Below are 19,628 nucleotides of genomic sequence, written 5' to 3' on the forward strand. Positions count from 1 at the left end.
GAGTACAAATATCTTTAAAGGGGTTTTAGTTTGGAATTAGAGCCAAAGTGAGTCAAAGAATCTGTTTTGGCCTGAAAATTTCAAGACACTGATAACCTTAAACGAGTTGAATTACATAAAAAAGCATAAATCCAAATTCAAAAGAACTTAATTATTTATTTATCAGAGGTCTCTGCTCAGAACTTTGTTTTTATTTGCGCAGCAGCAGGTCGTTTTGTTTGGAGGATAAAGTGTTGGCCTTGTGGGACTCGGAGGGTTTATTATGGCATCAAATCAAGCTTCCTTCTCTTGAACTCGGCCGTCCACAGTCAGGGACCTGTTGATAGAGATAAGGCACTTTTTCCAAGAGGTCACTTCCAGCTGCTGTGTTTGTCCGGGGGAGATATGTGTGTCTTTCTCCGTGAGCTACAGCTTTCCCAATTCTTCCCTGGAAAAGATGAAGTGAAAGGTTACGAAGCGTTTCCAAAACTGACAGACTTTGTTTTCCTAGTCATTCTTGAGAAACCTATCAAGTTGGATTACATTATAACAAGCCCGTGCTCAGATTACAGTGAATATTAACTTTAATTTCTCTGTTTTTACATCCTCTTGTTCTCAAAACACAAAGCTGTTGTCACAGCAACAAAGCAAGTGAAAAACCGGCACAAAAATGTTGATGAGGAACAAAAATTCTTTTTGAAACTCACTATTTTATCATTAAGGTTCTGGTTAAAAAAATATACACCCTCCCCTGTAACAGCAGGGCCTAACTTAATTAAAACTGATGTCCTTAAAGGAGAAACCAAGTTGAAATTATGTGTGTAAGTGGGAGTGCTACTCCCCTTCATCAGGGAGGGCAGATTAAATGATTCTTCCTTGGAAGTTTCTGCTCTGAACGTCTGTTGAAAAAGAGGTTTGGATTTCAGGATAGTTGTAAAATATGAGGTCATAAACCTTGTTTCAAAGTCATTTAAAACAAAACTCAAGGACCATTACACCCCACCCGAACCTTTTCAGCTTCAGTTGGATTATCTGAGTGTTAGTCATCACATTTCCAGGATTTCTTGTTAATTTCAGTGAAATGATTGACCTGTTTTCTCCCACAGAGTGTAAACTTTCCAACTCCTTTCAGGCAGATAAATGAGACAAACACATGGAACCCAGCCTGTTTGGAGGAACTTCTTCTTCTTCTTTTTGTTTTTTTTTTTGCATTCCTTACTATGCGTTTCATAATCGTTCTGTTATTTGGCTCATTTTTTGGGGGGGAAGTGTAGCACAGGGAATTTGGCAATAAAAATTCCCGTCAGCTTACTTTGAGATCGTGTTGTCAGAAACATCGTTGTTAAAAAACTGATGGTCCTCAAGTCACTTTCACTTCATCTCCGAGAGTTTCGTGGGAAGTGTTTGGCTTTTGTGGAACATATTTGTTCGTGTAAAGAAATCAAAAATTGTTTTGCTGTAAAACACAGATTTGAAAGCATCAGTGTTTTACAGAACAAGCTCCTGCAGAATAAACAGCGTTCAAAACTAACTTTTTAACAAAGAAATATGCCTTTTTTATGCCTCATGCCCAAACAGTAAGGAAATCCCCAACATAATGCAATTTCAAAACACCAGACATCACATGGCTGCGTTAAACAACAGATCCCCACTCCTGCTTTAATTACAACACAGAAGAAAACTGTGTTTAATTTGACAAATGTGGTTTTTAGTTTCTAATCATGTTGACACTTATGTAAAAAGTCAATTAATTAAAACACAGCTGGACTTCACTGACAGGCTTTGAGAACTTTTTCACATGATGCTCATTTAAAACTGTATAATTTTGTTTTGAGAATGATTTTAAGTACTTGAATGTTTAAAATAATATATATTTTTTTATTTAACATTGTTGCAACATCTCTCCAAACCTTCTGTCTAAGATCCTCAGTTAATAATTTCTAAAGCCTCAGCCTCTGGAAACCCCTAACTCGCCTTATAATGACAACCTTGTTAGTGAAATTAAACAGGATTGCAGCAAAACAGCAACTAACTAACTAACATCAGTCAGAAATCACAAAAAAAAACATGTGCATGTAGATAATTAAAAGAAGATAATGTCTACAAACAAGTAGTTCAGGACTCGTTTAGTGAGGATTTTGAAGGATGGTAACCCGAAAAGTTATATTGAAAGCAATTCTGAAATGTGGGTCCACGCTCAATGTAAACAAAGCACCAGTGGAAGGTCGAGCCTCTTGACGGACGTCGTTCAGGCTGCTCGTAATCTGTGGAGGTGAACAAACATCATGAAATCAGACAAGATGTTTAGATGGAAATATAAGAGTGAATCTGCTCCCAAACAAAAGAAAAATGAAGAGAACGAGTAAGACAGCTGTCAGGAATAAACATCATGGATGAAGCAGGAAGGAGAAGCACCTTAAAGACAGAGCTCAACGTTCAAACAAAACTTCTGCTGGAGGTTTGACCAGTTTTTAGCCACGTCAGCTGTTTCCGTAGGTAAACAAACACACGTGGTAGCTGGCATTTGGTCACAAATGTTGCTTAAAAATGTTAAATTTAAGGATACGTTAACCATGGATATGAAGAAAAATGTTAGGATTTTGTTCATTTTTCTCTGTTGCTTGTAACTTTACAAAGAGTACCTTGAATTTAGGACAGAAGTGGCTGACATGGTGCGCTCCGTTTGAACCCAAAACTCAGATTTTATGAAATCCAAGTCAGAAAAATCAGCTGGAATGACCATTAAAGTCCAATTTGCAATCTGTAAACCTGGATGTTTCTCACTTTATAATCCAGTATTAATGCCTCGGCCTAGAAAGTGGTAACAGCTTCAACAATAAACTGTTTATCTGAACATCTGTTTGTATCTTCTTCTACCCCCATCAGTGGACACATTACTGCAGTTTTTTAAAAGGTGGCACGATATCTTGTTCTGAGCTTGCGTTACAATTAATAACTAACCCGAACACTGAGCACAACAATGAGCTAATCCAGCTGCAACAGGAACTCAGCATGAAGTCATGGGCAGAACCAGGTTCTGTTTTCTGAGGAAAACGCAGTAATAGCAGTTTATAGGTCTTCTTCTGTGTTTAAAATCTGTTGACACAGTTCAACACATTGTGTAATACTGCAGCATGTTTAAACATCTAATTATGGGTAAGAAATGAATGTTGTTGGGCATAATGTCAAATAAATAAATAGAACAAAGTTGCATTACTTTTTAAACAATAGGTAAGAGAAAATATACTCATCTTTTTTTTGTAACTAAAGCAAATGACTCATGTTCTTATTCTGCTACAGTATTAGATGTTTGGACCCTGGTGTTCTGTTGTGTTTTGAGTCACTCCTTTCAGTTCCCTTACATCACAATATCCTAATGAACCCTATTTTAGTCTCTCCCCTCGTACAGTTTGTGTATATAGGCGAGTAAGAGTGTACCCGCCCATGTTTAAAGACCCTCCCTCCTCTTGGCTCATAAGCTCGGAGTCAGACACCCTACAAGGAGTCAAACACAAGTAGGGCGAGAAGTGTTATTCTTTCTTTGGATCTTGCCTGAGACAAAAAAATACACTTTTAAAAAACAGAGCAACACTTCTTCAAGGGTTTCCTCACAGGAGCTTCTTCTCTTCTGCTCTGTGGATTTTTGAAAGCTGTCCACTGAAGAAGAATCTTTGGCTGCAGGAACTTCTCTGACTTTAAAACAAACAAAAAAAAGAAAGTAAATAAAACCCTTTCCTGTTTAAAAAGGACAAATGGCACTTCGACAGAGCTCAGAAAAGGAGCCGAACATCGAGCTGTTCATCAAGGTCAGTCAGTTCTTTTCAGCTGTATTCACATGCTGTCACAACTCTGTGAGATTACACAAGAAATGTATCTGCATCCTGTCCTGCTGAACTGAAAAGGGCAGGAAAACTGACTTTCTGCTCGTTTTTTTTTTTTTATCAGTATTGCTGAATAGCAGAGAAAATGTTTGTTTAAGGGGGTCAATCAGAGGACAATTCTGTGTCGTGTCTGGATACGGTGTGTGGCAGATGTTGAGGTGTTTGGACCCCCGCTGAGGGTCACAGCAGGCTGTTATCAGTCAGCTGTGACTGACTGCATGTTATCAGTGCACACCCAGAAGAAGTGAGGAGCACGGAGAGCGGACTGGCCCCAAGCCTGAGCGCGACACACCCACTTTAGTCCTGCAAACTTCCTGTGACAGCTGTCAGAAAGTCCTCATTTCAAGCTTAGAACAGGGTTAGAAAACACAAAAATGGCTAGAACTTGGCCTAATTTAGAGATAGTGACCCTAAATTTGGTTTGTTAGTAGTAGAGCCTGATCCCCAACATATACGCTGAGCGCTTACTGATCGCGCAAGATCTGCGTGTAAAGTCAACTGTATCTGTCTGTTAGCAAAATATCTCATGAACCGCTTGACGAATGTTAATGAAACTTTCAGGAAATAACCATTTGATGTACCTGTACAGCCGATTAATTTTTGGAGCTACCTCAATTCAAGATGGTCGTTACAGCTAACTGACCTCGGGAATCATAAAAATGGTGATAATTTTGTGTATTTTACAGATAATGTGCTCAGATTTGGACCGGTTCTAGCTGAGAGTCATTCACAGGACATACTCCAAGTGCTACACGTTTTGCTAAATCTGTGCTTGAAACTTTAGCTTTAACTGTTGAAGTTATCTCATGAATAACTGGAAAAATTTTAACATAACTTTTAACTTTTGGAATGAGTTCAATTCAAGATGGCCACCACAGTTAATCGGCACTAACAAACACAAAAATGGTTAGAACTCAGTGAGTTTTGCATCTATTGAGCTACCATTTGGTGTGGTAGTAGCTGAGAGTCATTCACAACACACACTCAAACAGCCGATGATACTGCATGAGGATGTGCGTAACGTTATTTTCAAGGTTTGAACAAAATAGCTACAACATAAGATGATTTTAGTCTCTGATATAAAAAGCAGCCATGCATTCCTTTAAGGAAAGCCTGGCTTTTAATTGTAATTTGGATTTTGTACAGAATAAACAAGATATAATCCATTAGCCTTTGAGATGCTGGGTGACAGATTTTATACCCTTTGACTGAGCCTGTTTGACCTGTTTCCATCCCTTTTTTCAGTCATTGTGCCTAACTAAACTCCCCAGCTTTGTTCAGATTTACTGACAAACATGAGAGTTGTATCAATCTTCTTATTTCACTGTTGGCAAAATAAAAGAGTGATATGAGGACTACAGGGTTAGAAAAGAGTGCAGGGAGCGGGCTAAAACTGCAGCCCAGATGTAAGCGTCTGTTTTCCGTTCCAGGACAATGCCTGCATTTCCCCTCCACAGAGCAAGTGGTCTTTAAATATCCAAGGCGCTCAGAGGAGATCGAATACATTTCTGTCGTGTGCAAACATCTCTGACTTCATTTTTTCGTGTTTTTTTCAGGCTGGACACGACGGCGAAAACATTGGAAACTGTCCGTTCTGCCAAAGACTCTTCATGGTGCTGTGGTTGAAAGGAGTCAAATTCACAGTGACTACTGTTGATATGAGGAAGTAAGCACCCCACCGATGGAATAAAAACAAAAAAAAAAAAACATTTCCTGAGCATCTGGTCATGGGGACTTTCACACAAAGCGCTATTAAGACGTGTTTTTAGTAATCCAAACCCTTTCTCAGCAGTTAATAGGTGTGTTTTGTGGAGGTGAAAGGGAGGAGACGGTAAAACCAACATGCACAAAGAGCTCTCTGTCCCTTTTGAACAAACACCTCCTTTAATTAACGCTTTATGATGTGGACTTCTCAGGGTCAGAATCAAGAAGCAAATAAGATCAGGAAACTTTGAAAGGGTGCTGATAAATGGGCAGTTCATAACTCACACAAACAGGTCTTTTAAACCGATGACCACTCCCAGAGCTGTGTAAACCCAACAGTATGCGTTAATATTAATAATCCGGAGTGGCATGTTTGATTCTGACAGTCTCAACAGCCTGTTCTGAATCGCCCTCCTTCACGTTCTGATTTCCTCTCCATCTTTCTGTGTCATCTCCAGGAAGCCGGCCGAGCTCAAAGACTTGGCCCCTGGGACTAACCCTCCTTTCCTCCTCTACAACGGCACCCTGAAAACAGACTTCCTCAAGATTGAGGAGTTTCTCGAACAAACACTGGCGCCTCCCAGGTATTACGGCGTTTAACCATTTCACAAACACCAGCGAAGGGGGAGTTTGATCGTGCTGTTTTCTCTTCGAACAAAACACACTTCAAAGCATTTCTGCTCTTTTTTTTATGTCTGCTCAAGGTATCCTCATCTCAGCCCGGTAAACAAAGAGTCTTTTGACGTGGGTGCTGACATCTTTGCAAAGTTCTCGGCTTTCATCAAAAACAGCCCAAACAACGCTGGTAAGTTTGGTGTCTTGGCATTTATTTGACACAGATTAGTTCCCTGGCTCCACGTGCATTTTACAGGGAAAAACTGCCTATTTCTGACCCTTTAGCACAGGAGAAGAACCTGATGAAGGAGTTCAACCGTTTGGATGAGTACTTAAACGCCCCCCTGCCCGAGGAGATCGACCACAACTCAACAGAAAACGTCACCACGTCCAAGAGGAAGTTTCTGGACGGGGACCGCCTCACTCTGGCTGACTGCAACCTGTTGCCTAAGCTGCATGTGATCAGGGTGAGATGACTGTGATTCTGAAGAGCTCAGAAAACCAGATGTTGATACTGAGACGGCTGGAAAGCATGACACAAATAAAAACTTTGCTCAGGAGGCAGAGTTGGATGGATTTTATCCAAACTGAGGGAAAACCAGAAAAATATTACCCCTGTCACTTTTTAAAAATATAAATCTAATAGAAATTATACTTTTATTTACGTGAAATTCATATAAAGAAAAGTTTGGTCAATCAACAGGACAACCGTCACAATGAATGAATTCATTCAAAGTTTAAAAATGTGTTTTATCAAATTCATTAAAGGCACTCATTGCAAAGTATGAACTCAGCATAAAATAAAGTTATCTGAAATTAATCAAATGGTTCAGTTTAGACTTTACTCAAATAGATTTCCAGATATACTGATTATGCAAATCAGGCACGCACTCAATGTTGACCTATTTTCTGTCACTTCGGCTGTTTCTGTAGGTAAACAGATGTGTGTTAGTCACTAGTTTCCCTTACATTTATTTCATTTAAGTACACATGAACCATTAATATGAGAACAAATTGTGCAGATTCTGTTTCTTGCTTCATGATTTATTTGTTTTTTTAGCCGGTCTTCATGACTTTGCAATGAGTATCTTTAAAGAGTGGACCTAAATTTGATCTGAAAAATTGATCTTTACAGAAAAATGAAATCAAATTCTCATCAACAGTTACCAGGGGTTTTTCAAAATAATATTTGTTGGGTGTGATTATTATAAATTTATTTATCTACTTTTAATAAAAAAAAATCTGATGTTTTCAGGTAAATGTTTGCAGAAATAATAAAACAATCATGTAGTTCAGGAACCTTAATAAAGATCAGAGTACTTCTTTTCCCTGTTATTCATAAATACTCGTTTTGAGGACTGATTTTACAAAGTATCTCACTTTGATTTCGCTTTCCATTCATTTCAGGTCGCTGCCAAGAAGTACTGTGATTTTGACATTCCTGCGCACTTTACAGGCGTTTGGAGATACCTTCAAAACGCCTACGAGAGGGAGGAGTTCAAACAGACGTGCCCGGCCGACATCGAGATCGAGAAAGCTTACTTTGGCGTTGCCAAGAGGAAATAAAATGTTCGTTATCTCTTGTTAATGTCCCGTTTGAACCATGTATGTAGAGCTAATGATCTGTGGAGCCACAGCCTCAAGAAACAAACCTGACACCTTTAAAATCTCTGAGACGATGTCACGCTATTACAACATTTTATGTACTGACTTTTTGTCTATAATCACTCACAGATAGAAGAAAAGGCCAAAAGTGCAATGGACTGTTGATTTTTATTTAGTGGAAATCTTGTTTATAGTGTAAATATAGATATTTTGCATGCTTTTTACAATCAGAGCACCTGAACATGTCTCAGTGTGAGCAACAGTTGGAGAAACCGTTCATTTTAAGCAGTTTTTGTCTCACAGTCCTCCCACTGGATGGAGACGTCTCACCAGCACGCGATTAAAAAGAATCACACTAGTTTCTTATCGTCTTTGGGTGGTTTGTGTGCAGCTTTGCCTTGAACTTTATCATCTCTTAAAGTACGATACTATTCCAGGAATGATACCCGAAAAGTATAACAAATAAAGTTAGGTCACTCTGTTGTTTCTGATATTCAAGTTTATTTTCAGTCACAAAAAAAGACAATTTTACAGCTTCAAAAATATATCTTCTTTGGCTACAAGATGATATATATGTTATTTGATGGGAAACAAAAGTGATGATGGAGAGGTGAAAAGTTTCCGACGGGGATACGCTCAAACGCCCTCCTGCTGTTTTAGTTGGTAACACAGTATTTCCAGAAACATGCTGTAATTACAAAGACCAGAAAGACAGAAATGAAACATATTTTACTGAGAAATCTTCCAACCTGTTGTACCAAACATCTGATTGTTTCTTTGCAGAATGACGGTTTAGGATCACAGTTTAAAGAGTCTCAGCTTGTGTTCAATAAGGTTTCCATAAAACCGAACAAAACAAAATAAAATAATGTTGTGTATGTCTTGAAGAGGATTGTACAACCTGCACTGTACGTTAAATCTAACTTAAAGCGTGTCAGCACAGGAACGCCGTCCAAACTGAGTAAAAATACAGGTGTTACATCAGATCCTAGTGGAGAAAAATACATTTCTGGTTGTCATACCGTTAAAGTTATAGTTCTGATGTTTTGAAGTTGGCTTGTGTGAAAAGGTTATGAACAATAAATATCTTACCTGTTTTAGATGGTCTTTTGAATGGCCTCAGTTTGGAGAAATAGAGTTTAAATCTGACCGGACGGATGAGCTACCAACTAATCTGAGCGGGTCAAGACCAAACTCCAGGAACACTTCAGGCAAATTCTCTTTTATATACTTTTACAACACCTGTGGCGTTTACTGTTACTTTCACAGAATTCTTAGGCTGGTTTACAAGCACAAAAAGCAGCAGCAGCAAGCTGTAGCACTTCTGGCAGGAATAACATATTATTTCTGTTGGTGTAAACATGTAACATGAAACTGATGACAGTGTTAAAGTTTGGACTTGCTCAGATTAGCCATCAGTCTGATCAGAATTAAATTATTTCTCCAATCTGAGGTCGTTCATAAACCGTCCTACAACAGGTAAGATATTTATTGTTCATAACCTTTACACAGAACCTCACTCTCCGTTTAAAATGTCTAATTCTAGTTGGAATGATGTGCCTGATTAACAGAAGTCTATAAACCTGATTACCATTTAAGCAACACAAATTAACACTTAAATAATGCATTTAATTGATTAACTCAGACTCAGTAGCTCAGACCTTCGTTAAACGTCCCTTTGACTTAACCAAAATAATGTCAGTCTATGCTTAGGTGTGGCATTTTCCACGTGGGGAACAATCAGAGTCTCTCACCTCTTTTGTTAGTTTTTGGCAAATTCTGCTCTGATCTGAGAAAACCCTGAGAGCGAAGCTTGTCGGCTGCCGCCAACTTCAGGATGACTTCTTTAAGGTCGTCAACCTAAAAACAAACAACAGTAAAAATAAGCAGATTTCATCCATATAGGTTTAATAATGATCATCTAAAAGGACAACATCCCTTTAGCCTTTCAGTGTTTGCTTTGACCATTTTAATGCAAAACATTTGCATTAAAAATGTAATTTTTGTTGGTTTAATTGTAAATTTATTTAACAATCTCTATTCCAATTAAGACAATAATTCCTTCATGTTCATAAGTAAAAGACATTTTACCATATTTGCAAACTTTTCCTGTGGTGGTGACTCCTTTGCTCCTGAAAACAAAACGTGAAACAATATTAATTTTACCGTCTTGTCTGACTCATTTGTGTTTGTGCTGTAAATGTTTTAGATTTATGTTTTACCTTTGTTCCAGGAGTCTCTCCTGCCATTCGGCTGCGTCAGTAAAGGATACAGGTTATTCATCTCCCTCTGCTCCCCCTCAGCAGTGTTGGTTCCTTCTTCCACCTCCGACACTAATTTCTGAATAAAATCTGTTGAGATAAGACAAAACTCCTCTGTAAAATTTAGCATTTAAAGGTAAAAGAAAATCAGATTAATTGATATATTGGAAATGAAAAAGCAGCAAAGTTGATCCATAGTTGAAATCACAGGGTTACTAATGATAAGAAGTCCATTTTAAAAAGCGTAAAAGAACATTTTTTGAATTGAGATGAGAAGAGCGAATCTTAAAAGCAGAAAATAGTTTCGGTCTTACCTGCTTGAGGCTCCAGGTTGGGCTCGGGGTACAAAGGCAGAGCTTGTGTCCATGTTGCAGAACAAATCACAGCTAAAAGGGACAGCAGGGCTACAGAAAACATGGCGTCTCTACGCTTCGAGGGCCAGATTCAGACTCTTCCCCAAATCGACCGAGAACTTTGCTTATATTTCCTCCACGGCCATCCATCACTTTCTGATCAATACATTATCATCACGTCCAGTCTCCTTCTTAATGGATCTGACACGATGGATCAGGCGTCACTGGACACAATTTAGGGGAGCTTGTCAATTCGGCCGAAGCCTATCTGTGCTTGTACAGAGCAGCCAAACAAATGTTTGCTCTGCAGAGGTAATCACGGCAGCCCTGATGGTTTTCTGTGTGATGGGCTGAGATCAACACGCCGAGCGGCTGGAAGTGTGTCACTGCAGGTTTCTACGTCATTTTCTGTCCAGTGACTCACATTTCTGACACCACAAGTCATAACTCTTGGTCAAAATGTTATTATGCTTGATGTCAGCCACGTACTGGATAAAAAAAAAAACTCTTAATGTTACTTTGAACACTTCTAACTCTAACTTACAGCACAGACAAATAAAGTGGAAATAATTGAGTTTACAACCCAAAACGTACTTTATTTTTCTTGGTTTTTCACAACCTCTGACCTCATCCTTCACCAAATGTTCTGTGAAAAGTTCATTCTGACCCGAGTGAATCTTGGTTGTTTTGGGAAACGTGTAAACACTTATGGACATCTAATCAGTTATTCAGATTGTTTACATGCTTTCCTAAGGCCTGTGAAGAAAAACCTCATTCATTACTGAATATAAAAAAACCTAAAACTTCCATCTCGCCCTGTTTGTTCCACATAGCCGATTCCACTTTTACAGGGTTCTCTTCAGAATCTCAGCTGTTCCTGGGACTGCACTCATCTGGACGGAGATCTCTGAGGTTGTTCCTGGGATCTGTTGAAGCCTCTCTTCCAGTTTGGGGGTCGCAGCACCGAGTGCTCCGATGACCACTGGCACCACCGAGGCCTCTCTTTCAGCTTCTCCTGATGTTACAGTCGCTTGGGACTGCTACATCTGTCACCACTGCTTTCTTCTGCATTATATCTGTCACCACAATGTCTGGTTGGGTACCCATCGCCTATATGTACTTGATGGATATGGGCTGAAGTCAGGAAATGAGAATTTGAAACAAAATTTATATATGTATAAATGGATGAAGTCTCAAATTAGCCAATTAGTTGTCACCATTTTCTTCAAGTGATGTTCTTACCTTAAAAACCTGTATAAAGGGTGTAAACCATGACTCATCTGTAGCCTATTCTATACAAAAGGAGCACAAAAGATACTCAGAACAAAAAAACACTTTAAAAAATTAGCTTTACATTTCTATGATATTTACTGAATGAACGTACAAAGGCTGAACATGTGATAACAAGTGTTTTTCCCCCCTCTGGTTTAAACTCAGCTTTGGGATTCAAACAATTTCCAGTTAAAAGTGAGTAAATCAACATTATTATTTTTTTTAAAAGAAGTGTAATTCAGCACAACAAAACCAATCTGATGCATTTAAACAAATTATGCTACTTCAGTTTAACAGAAAGCCAAAAGAAAACAACTTAATTTAGCTGAAAAGAGAAAGAAAACGAAGGGGAACACATCCCGTTTGCCCTAATTCCTTTTTAATTTGTCACAAAACTAGACAAAAAAGTTGGATCCCCAAAGTCAAAAATGGAAAAAGATCAGATTCTAACACAAGGTTTTATTTCAGCTGACTCACTTTTAGTTTTTCTTGATGATGAGTTTTTGATTTTGTGGTAAAAATGTATTTTAAAAAAACGAGTTAAGAATAAAGATATTGTTAATAAAACCAAAGGAAAAAAACAAGTTTTTCCATCTCCTCAAGGAGGGTTTGCCTCACGTGGCTCTTTGTCAAACTGAAGGCTAACACGTCCAGATATCCGCTGATTTATTGTCTCCACGTCTGCGGCTGAAAAACAACTTTTGATGCATCTGGCTGTTGAGCAGTTGATGAAATAAAGAAAAAAACACATTGTGAGAGTTCGATTTTAGGGTCAAAAAGTTAACTTCAAATGCGAAAACCTGAAGACAATATGCAGAAAATATGCCTATTTAAATGCAACTCCAAAACTGCACACACAGAGTGACTTCTATTCTAATTTAAATATTTATAAACTGTACATGCTAAAGAAAGCATCTCTTTTTCATTCAAATCTGATAGAACTCATAACTCAAAACTCATAAAAACCACTGTGGACACAAGAGAAGGCTAATTCAGATTAAACGCATTCTGCTGAAGAGTTTCAGGGCTGCCAAATGAAATCATTCTCTTGGAAAGTCACTAAGACAACAGAAAAAAAGAAATAAACTGACTGTAAAAGCACAAAGCAACAAGAAAACTGCAAAATGTCTAAAGAGAGACAGAAATCACAAGACAGCAAACAAGCATAAAATTTCCAGTACTCGTGTCTAAAACACATGAAAAAAAAAACTGGCTTGATGGCCAGAATTGGCCCCAGGATCATCTCCGGTTCAGTCCTTGGCACCATCAGATGCAATATAAACACAACCTAAATCAGTAATACCAGGATTTTAATTAAAAAATACTGCAGCAACTAAAACCAAGGGCATTTCATTCACAGCAGAACCAGGGTCTATTTCAATTAATAGGCCTTAAGTCTTCTTTGTCATGTTACCGAGGCCAGTGAGTATTTCAAAATCAAAACAAACAACAAAGATATATCTTGAATATTACCAAAATATACCCAAAAGCTGACATCTGAAATCCTTTCTTGTAGTTTCATTTTAAAGGTTGTGTGTTTGGTAGGCCAAGTGAGCACTGCTATGATTTCACAAACTAGGAAGCAAATTGGCATCTTAACCTAACAAACTGGTTATTATTGGTAAAGCAAAATAAAGGATTATATAAGACAAGACATGACAATACAAATAAGAAACCCAAATCCAACATATCTGCCAAGTTGATTTTTTTTAAACATATAAATTACTCAAACTTCAACAAATCCACAGCATCAGTTACTTCTATATTCTGTCAAAACAAAGAGCAAAAACGTTTGTTCTTTTAGTTTTTTATGTGATGGAAAGAATTTTTACGGGACTCCCCCACAGAGTTCAGCTCATGGTACAGTCCAGAAGGAGTGTTATTGATCGGCCCAGTCATGTTACAATTTAAAGTTAAACATTTTGATTCCTTCAACCAATGACTTATATTCTTGTATAGAAGTCATTGCCTTCAACTGAGTCAAAGTGGTTGTAAAAAAAGGCCCTCTATTGACCAACCCTGTTCTAAAATAAAACCAGGAGGGGGCGCCATGAGTGTAAATTTGGTCTGAATCGAAACGCGAAGAAGAAGAAAAAGAACATGAAGGCTGAGCTGACGTTTGTAATCTGACCAAACAGGAATAGTGTAAACTAAAAGGCAATCCCAGGAAGAGTATCAACCGCATTAATCCGGCTGAACACTGTTTATGTCTCTAACAACAAAACTACCCTGAGCTGGTTTACTCTGTAGAGGTAAGAAGCTAAAAGCTAGCGAAGGTTTGGTTGTCATAGCGACTTCAGCTTTAATCCTCGGTTTGGTCGTTTTTAAATGACCTCGTAGCCGCTCGGAGCTAAAATTCCACAGTGTAGAAAAACGTCAAAGATAAATAAATAGAAGTTCAGGCTGAAGGACTCTGAAATGTTGCCTCGGTTTTGTCAGTAGCTGAATCTCAGTTACGCGAAAGCATAAAAGCCGCTCAGTCTGCTGCAGGTGATGTTTTACGCTACTGCGTTTTTTAAAAAAAATAGTTGACTATATTATCTAAATCTATAGTTTCAGTCGAACAAACTTAAACTTTTTTACTTTTCTAGTTTAAATAAATTGAATCCATTGTCCTTATCAAGCTAAATTATAAATATTTTGTTCTGAAAAGTGGACATTTTATTGTTTGTTACCCCCCTATGACGGCTGAACTGTATATTTTATGGATTATTTACCCATATTGGACTACTGGTTTACAGGTTTACATTACTTACAGGTTAACCATTTGACAACTAAGCTTATCTACTTACTTTATCAACTCTCCTGTGGTCGTCTTCAGTCTCTCAAATGTAAAAAAGTTAAGTGTTTTACAGCCATACAGAAAGTATGGCTGTAAAACACATTGAATATATTTGCATTTGTGCTGTTGCTCTAAGCTGTGCTCTGAGTGGCTCTCGCTTTGTATTTTAAAAGTTTTGTTTTGATTTTTCAGCTCTGATGAGTTTAAACAACCCGTTGACCGTGCAAAGGCTAGATAACATCGAAGGGTAAAAGGCATTTGAGTTGATTTTGCTTAGCAGCCATGGATTTAGTACCTAATTTCATAAATATTTGAGCTTTAAAACTAACTGAAAGTATTCTTTAGTCAGCCAAAAACTCATTGTATTTGGGTCTGAACATAAGCATTCAGAAATGGTTACAAAAGTCCTACTTTCAAAAGGTTTAAGTGTGTTCAAAGGTCTTTCTTTCTTTACTTTTACTAGTCACTTTATTACCTGTTGGGTGACTTTCCTGTTCAGAAGCAGCAGGTTTGCAGCCTGTTCTACTTGTTGTTTTTCTTCTGACAATTCAATTATTATATATAATAACCAAAGACTTTATGCTACTAACAGTAGTTTTTTTTTTTTACCTTGCCACAGTTGCGTTGCTTCACCAACAATGATTATTTTTCTTTTCCGTCCAGCATCTGTTGCCAACATGTTGTCTGACGGAGGCTCCTTCATGAAGGGGATGATCTTGGGAGGCGTCTTCTACCTGGTGCTGTCGCTCCTGACGAGTTACAGTCCCGTCAACGAGTCCTCGGCAGACGACCACCATCACCACCACGTCAAGGCCGCGAGTAAAGACGAGCTGAAGCATTTCTCTGGCAGCCAACTGCAGGAGTTGAAAGACCAAGTCCAGGTCTACTGCATCATCATGGTTGAGCCCAAGATCCTGGTTTATTGGGCTACTGCTTTGGACACCTGGAGCAAGCATTGCGACAAGGCTGAGTTTTACAGCTCAGAGACCTCCAAGGCGCTCGAGTCGGTGGACCTGAATGAGAAGGACAACTGGGCGAGGCTGCGTAAAGCTCTGAAGCACGCGTACGACAACGCTGGGGACCTGCGCTGGTTCTTTGTGGCACAGCCCACCACGTTCGCCATCATCGAGAACCTCAAGTATCTTGTGCTCTCGAAGGATCCGGACGAGCCGTTCTACCTGGGCAAGGCCGTGAAGTCCGGGGAGCTCGAGTACGTCGCGTACGACAGTGGCATCGTTCTGAGCTACGAAGCTCTGAAAAGGCTGGTGCACGTGTTCCAGGATGAGGACAAATGTCCGGAAAGAGGACGCGCCCTGTGGAAGCTGAGTGAAGACAAGCAGCTGGCCGTGTGTCTCAAATATACGGGGGTGTTTGCGGAGAACGGAGAGGACGCGCACGGAAAGAGCCTGTTCAGCAGCAAGAGCGTGGACAGCTTGATAAAGGACAGCATGAACAACAACCCCAACGACGTGGTTGAGGGCTGCTGCTCCGACTTGGCCGTCACATTCAGCGGGATGTCCCCAAATCAGATGCAGGTTCTGATGTACGGCGTTTACCGGCTGCGACCGTACGGGCACGATTTTCACGACCTTTTAACATTTTACCCCATGGAGGGTTCAGACAATGACTAGTTCCATTCATTCAAACTGGATGTGTCATTTTAACGTGTTTGCTTCTGTGATGGCAAACCTTATTGTTGTTTTTTTGGGAGGGTGGGAAGATGAGTTTTTCTTATGCTGTTTGTCAAACTGAATCCTGAGAGAGAGCGAATACTTCGCCGTATATTTGTACCTTTTGCACTTGACATAATGGGCACCCGAGCCCTTTGTGCTGTTTACAAACAGTTGATGGGTAAACAGTTCATCGAGTTCAGACCAAGCTGGAAAACGTGTCACTTGTGTCAGAATCCATCATCCCGATTAACGTTTGGTTATTGAAGGTTTTCTGTGGTCTTAAAACCACCAGAGGAACTGTGTTAATATTTTAAATGTGTCAACAATTCTACCATGTTAATAATCATAATTTAAATGCCCGATTGAAGGATTGTACTGAAGCATTGATCATTGTGAAGTCGGACACATGATAGTCCAGCTCCAACAGAACTTTTCTTTATTTCCCTATATCATGCTTTTTTTTCATTCCTGAAGAACTGGCTCTGTGCACACAATAACTACTTGTTTGTTCACCGTCAAAGCTAAAGTACACATTTAAATATAGTTTTAACGGGCGTATGTGTTTTGTTTCCAGATATTTTACAAATATGGGACCTAATTTTGGATAATAAAATGATATAAAATAATCATTTTTGAAACTTGATCTGAAGTTGTGTCGTTAAATATTCCATCTATGATTTTATGATTAAGATGAGGTGTTTTAGCTGCTAAAAACTTTTTTTTTTTAAAGAGAGGACTGATTGTTTCCACATCCAAACAGAACCTCATTTTAAAGCATTAGTTAGCTGGTAGAGATGTGACACGACTTCAGTTTTAAAAGTAACTTCTGGATGTTTTGAACCAACTTGGTCAACAATGAAGCAGAGTATAATACAATGGCTTACACTCTACTGAAACGTGGAGTAACAGGTCTAACAGCTGTCAGACCTGTTACAATTCAACACTCCCTCAGTTATTATCCAAATATGTTCACATCCTGCAAACTCCATGTTACATCCTTTAGCAAATTTGAAGTTACTGGATATGACAAAGTCTGATAAACTGGTGAGATTTACCTTGATTTACATTCTAAAATAAGGTACCGCCACCACGCATTTCCAATCAGGTCCAACACAAAAATGTCGAGTGAGTTTCTGGTTTGAAGCAAGATCTTTCTTTTATTTGTGCATTGTGAGGGGAGCCTCCAGCAGGTTACACAGCGAAGTCTGTAGGTGTAAACAGTCGACTGGCAGTTCATGCCTCAGCGTCAAGGGATTGTTTGAGATGGGTGTCGTAAATGCGATCATTTGTACGTCTTCATGTGCCACAGCCCGTCGTTCAGATAGTGAACGTTCTCGATTCCGATCCCCTTGTTGACTTTTTCTCTGTTTCCAAAACAAACACGGCGTGAGATCAAATGATAACGGAAAACAAAGTGATTTACAAATTGAGTTTAAAGACTTACATGTTTTCTGCTGACATCTTCATTACACCAACACAAAGTGCATGCTGCTTCCCCTCTGCCATAATGGCCTGCATACACTTATTAAAGGCAAACGTCTTGGAAAGTTGAATAAAACGTGAAAGCAAGTAAACATTTACACTGAAAGATCGGGGGAGAAATGTAAATCTATGACACGGACATTTACAAATTTATGATGTGAGCAGTCTGAATGTGCCATAAAAGGATACAACCACTGTGTCAGGATCAGCAGGATAGAGTTTAGCGCCTGGTGAAGTCAACCCAGGACACATGATGTTTGCTCCACTCAGGACAAATTTAATGGCCCCTTTGTCTACTTGCTGGTGTGGCAGAATGAAAGGATCTAGAACCACACACAAAAAAAACAAAATATAAAAGGACTTCATCTACAATCATCAAGAAGTTTGTGTTAAAGAGATCTTACATTTATGTAGCAGTCTGAGGGTTGGGTAGAATGGTCCCTCTCTCTGTCTGAAGAACAGGAGTTCTCCATTCACAGTCAGGATTTCAATGTGTTCATGGCTGAAAACAGGAAATAAAAACTGCAGGAAAAACAAAACACTGCACGAAACATCCACAACGAGGGAATGTAAATCTTACCATCTCACTATTTTGACAGGGTCCTTTTTTGGCATTATTTGGTTGAGCCATGGCTCGATGTCGGGAAACTGTTCCAGCAGCTGATTTTTGATGCCTTTGATGACAGATGTTTTCAGCTGGATGCAGTTCGACACGTTTTCCTTCTCATCAAATCTGAAAATCAGGACAAGGAACAGACTAAGAGCTCTGGAAAATGATTTAACACTTTGGTATTATTTTAAATAATCATACTAGCCATATAGACATACTGATACAATTTTGTCTGTCTGCTTTCAGTTTATATAACATTCAACTTTAACAAAGTCTGACAAGCTGTAACTGTTTTTAAACATTTTCCACTTCAAATTAAGATTTTGGTGCAGTTTGAAATTTATTTAGTGATACAAAAAGGACTCATTAAAACAAGAACATCCCTACTCTTAAGTAAATTTAAATATAAAGTATATTTTTTACACTAATACACATTACACCCTAGAATAAGCTGCCAACTATCTACTTTAAATGTCATATTAGATTATTAATGCTGCATCATGATAAGAAATATAGTAGCTAACTAAAGAGCAGCTGATTTGACACACTTTATTTAACATCTACTATCCTAATTTACATAAAAACAGTGTGTTTCACGTTATTAATGATGAGACTTACAGTTTTAATTTGCTGTAAAATGTAACGGACTGAAAAGTGAAATATTTTCCACTGAGCACACAATGATTGAAAAGTAAGCAACATAAACATATTTAAGTAAAGCACTAAGGTGCTTAATGCTTTACTTAAATGTGTAGTAGTTTTACCACATATTTATCCAGTAGTTTTACTTCACCATTTTTTCTGCCAACGCTTACAGTGTTTTATGACATTTAATGACATTAGATGACGTGCCTAAATATTTTAAGGACCACAGAGCTTACTGACACACCCAGACAGTTCTCATGCCTGGGTTTGTCCAGCTCAAACAATGACAAGGAATCTCAAAATCTCCCACTGCTGAATGACAGATTTCTAAAGCTGCTTATTAGCGCTTAGCATTAGCCGCTAGCTAAAGTTAGCTTGCAGACACGTACTTTTTAAACATCCTCGCTGGTCGCCGTTGCCGCCTTCCCGAAGTGCGTCAAAGCTCGTCCCAACGTACTGTACCAGGCTGGGTGAAGCAGGAAAGACAAATGACAAAAAAACCCTATTCATATATGTCTGTAATGATGCTACAACCTCACGCTTTAGCACTGTGTGTGGGACGGAACTAGCGTTTTCAGGTTTGCGACATTTTACGACAGCTAACGAGACGCTTTCCCGTTCTCCTCCTGTTACCTAGGTAACGACAACGAGCTCTGCAATTTCTCCTTCAGTTATAAGAAAATCTTCTTTTATGTATCAAAATTAGCATCTACACGCTGTATAAATAAGTTAAAGGTGGTTATATTTTTTTCTAAAATATTGTAGT

The 19,628-nt window shown here is 38.8% G+C and overlaps 4 protein-coding genes across 4 annotated transcripts; 2 read left to right on the forward strand and 2 right to left on the reverse strand.

Annotated features, from left to right (window-relative positions):
• The first annotated feature begins 3,456 nt into the window (after window positions 1–3,456).
• On the forward strand, window positions 3,457–8,145 carry clic2 (chloride intracellular channel 2). The gene is made up of 6 exons (XM_017408090.3): window positions 3,457–3,785; window positions 5,417–5,526; window positions 6,023–6,148; window positions 6,269–6,369; window positions 6,465–6,646; window positions 7,587–8,145. Exons 1-6 carry the CDS (start codon window positions 3,732–3,734, stop codon window positions 7,743–7,745), a joined length of 732 nt encoding a protein of 243 aa, XP_017263579.1. The 5' UTR covers window positions 3,457–3,731; the 3' UTR covers window positions 7,746–8,145.
• A 132-nt stretch (window positions 8,146–8,277) lies between these two features.
• Window positions 8,278–10,835, reverse strand: urp1 (urotensin-related peptide 1). The gene is made up of 5 exons (XM_037977547.1): window positions 10,360–10,835; window positions 10,007–10,135; window positions 9,876–9,916; window positions 9,539–9,644; window positions 8,278–8,472 (listed from the first exon to the last, which is right to left on the reverse strand). The coding sequence occupies exons 1-5, from the start codon at window positions 10,460–10,462 to the stop codon at window positions 8,441–8,443; spliced, it is 411 nt and encodes a 136-aa protein (XP_037833475.1). The 5' UTR covers window positions 10,463–10,835; the 3' UTR covers window positions 8,278–8,440.
• Window positions 10,836–13,742: 2,907 nt separating this feature from the next.
• On the forward strand, window positions 13,743–16,768 carry c1galt1c1 (C1GALT1-specific chaperone 1). Its single transcript, XM_017408137.3, has 2 exons — window positions 13,743–13,922; window positions 15,116–16,768. The coding sequence occupies exon 2, from the start codon at window positions 15,130–15,132 to the stop codon at window positions 16,081–16,083; it is 954 nt and encodes a 317-aa protein (XP_017263626.1). The 5' UTR covers window positions 13,743–13,922; window positions 15,116–15,129; the 3' UTR covers window positions 16,084–16,768.
• A 487-nt stretch (window positions 16,769–17,255) lies between these two features.
• mcts1 (MCTS1 re-initiation and release factor) lies at window positions 17,256–19,462 on the reverse strand. Its single transcript, XM_017408181.3, has 6 exons — window positions 19,252–19,462; window positions 18,188–18,340; window positions 18,012–18,109; window positions 17,797–17,930; window positions 17,570–17,637; window positions 17,256–17,489 (listed from the first exon to the last, which is right to left on the reverse strand). The coding sequence occupies exons 1-6, from the start codon at window positions 19,260–19,262 to the stop codon at window positions 17,408–17,410; spliced, it is 546 nt and encodes a 181-aa protein (XP_017263670.1). The 5' UTR covers window positions 19,263–19,462; the 3' UTR covers window positions 17,256–17,407.
• Window positions 19,463–19,628: the final 166 nt, after the last annotated feature.

This window comes from Kryptolebias marmoratus, linkage group LG9 (assembly GCF_001649575.2).
Source record: "Kryptolebias marmoratus isolate JLee-2015 linkage group LG9, ASM164957v2, whole genome shotgun sequence".
NCBI classification, from domain to species: Eukaryota; Metazoa; Chordata; class Actinopteri; order Cyprinodontiformes; family Rivulidae; genus Kryptolebias; species Kryptolebias marmoratus.

Coding starts and splice junctions, on each gene's coding strand:
- clic2 (XM_017408090.3), top strand. CDS start 3,732: ATGGCACTTCGACAGAGCTCAGAAAAGGAGCCGAACATCGAGCTGTTC. Junction 5,527..6,022: donor ACTACTGTTGATATGAGGAA/GTAAGCACCCCA, acceptor TGTCATCTCCAG/GAAGCCGGCCGAGCTCAAAG. Junction 6,149..6,268: donor CAAACACTGGCGCCTCCCAG/GTATTACGGCGT, acceptor TGTCTGCTCAAG/GTATCCTCATCTCAGCCCGG.
- urp1 (XM_037977547.1), bottom strand. CDS start 10,462: ATGTTTTCTGTAGCCCTGCTGTCCCTTTTAGCTGTGATTTGTTCTGCA. Junction 10,136..10,359: donor CAACCTGGAGCCTCAAGCAG/GTAAGACCGAAA, acceptor TTATCTCAACAG/ATTTTATTCAGAAATTAGTG. Junction 9,645..9,875: donor AGGAAAAGTTTGCAAATATG/GTAAAATGTCTT, acceptor GTTTGTTTTTAG/GTTGACGACCTTAAAGAAGT.
- c1galt1c1 (XM_017408137.3), top strand. CDS start 15,130: ATGTTGTCTGACGGAGGCTCCTTCATGAAGGGGATGATCTTGGGAGGC.
- mcts1 (XM_017408181.3), bottom strand. Junction 17,931..18,011: donor CCTCAGACTGCTACATAAAT/GTAAGATCTCTT, acceptor GTGTGGTTCTAG/ATCCTTTCATTCTGCCACAC. Junction 17,638..17,796: donor CTGATCCTGACACAGTGGTT/GTATCCTTTTAT, acceptor AAGTGTATGCAG/GCCATTATGGCAGAGGGGAA.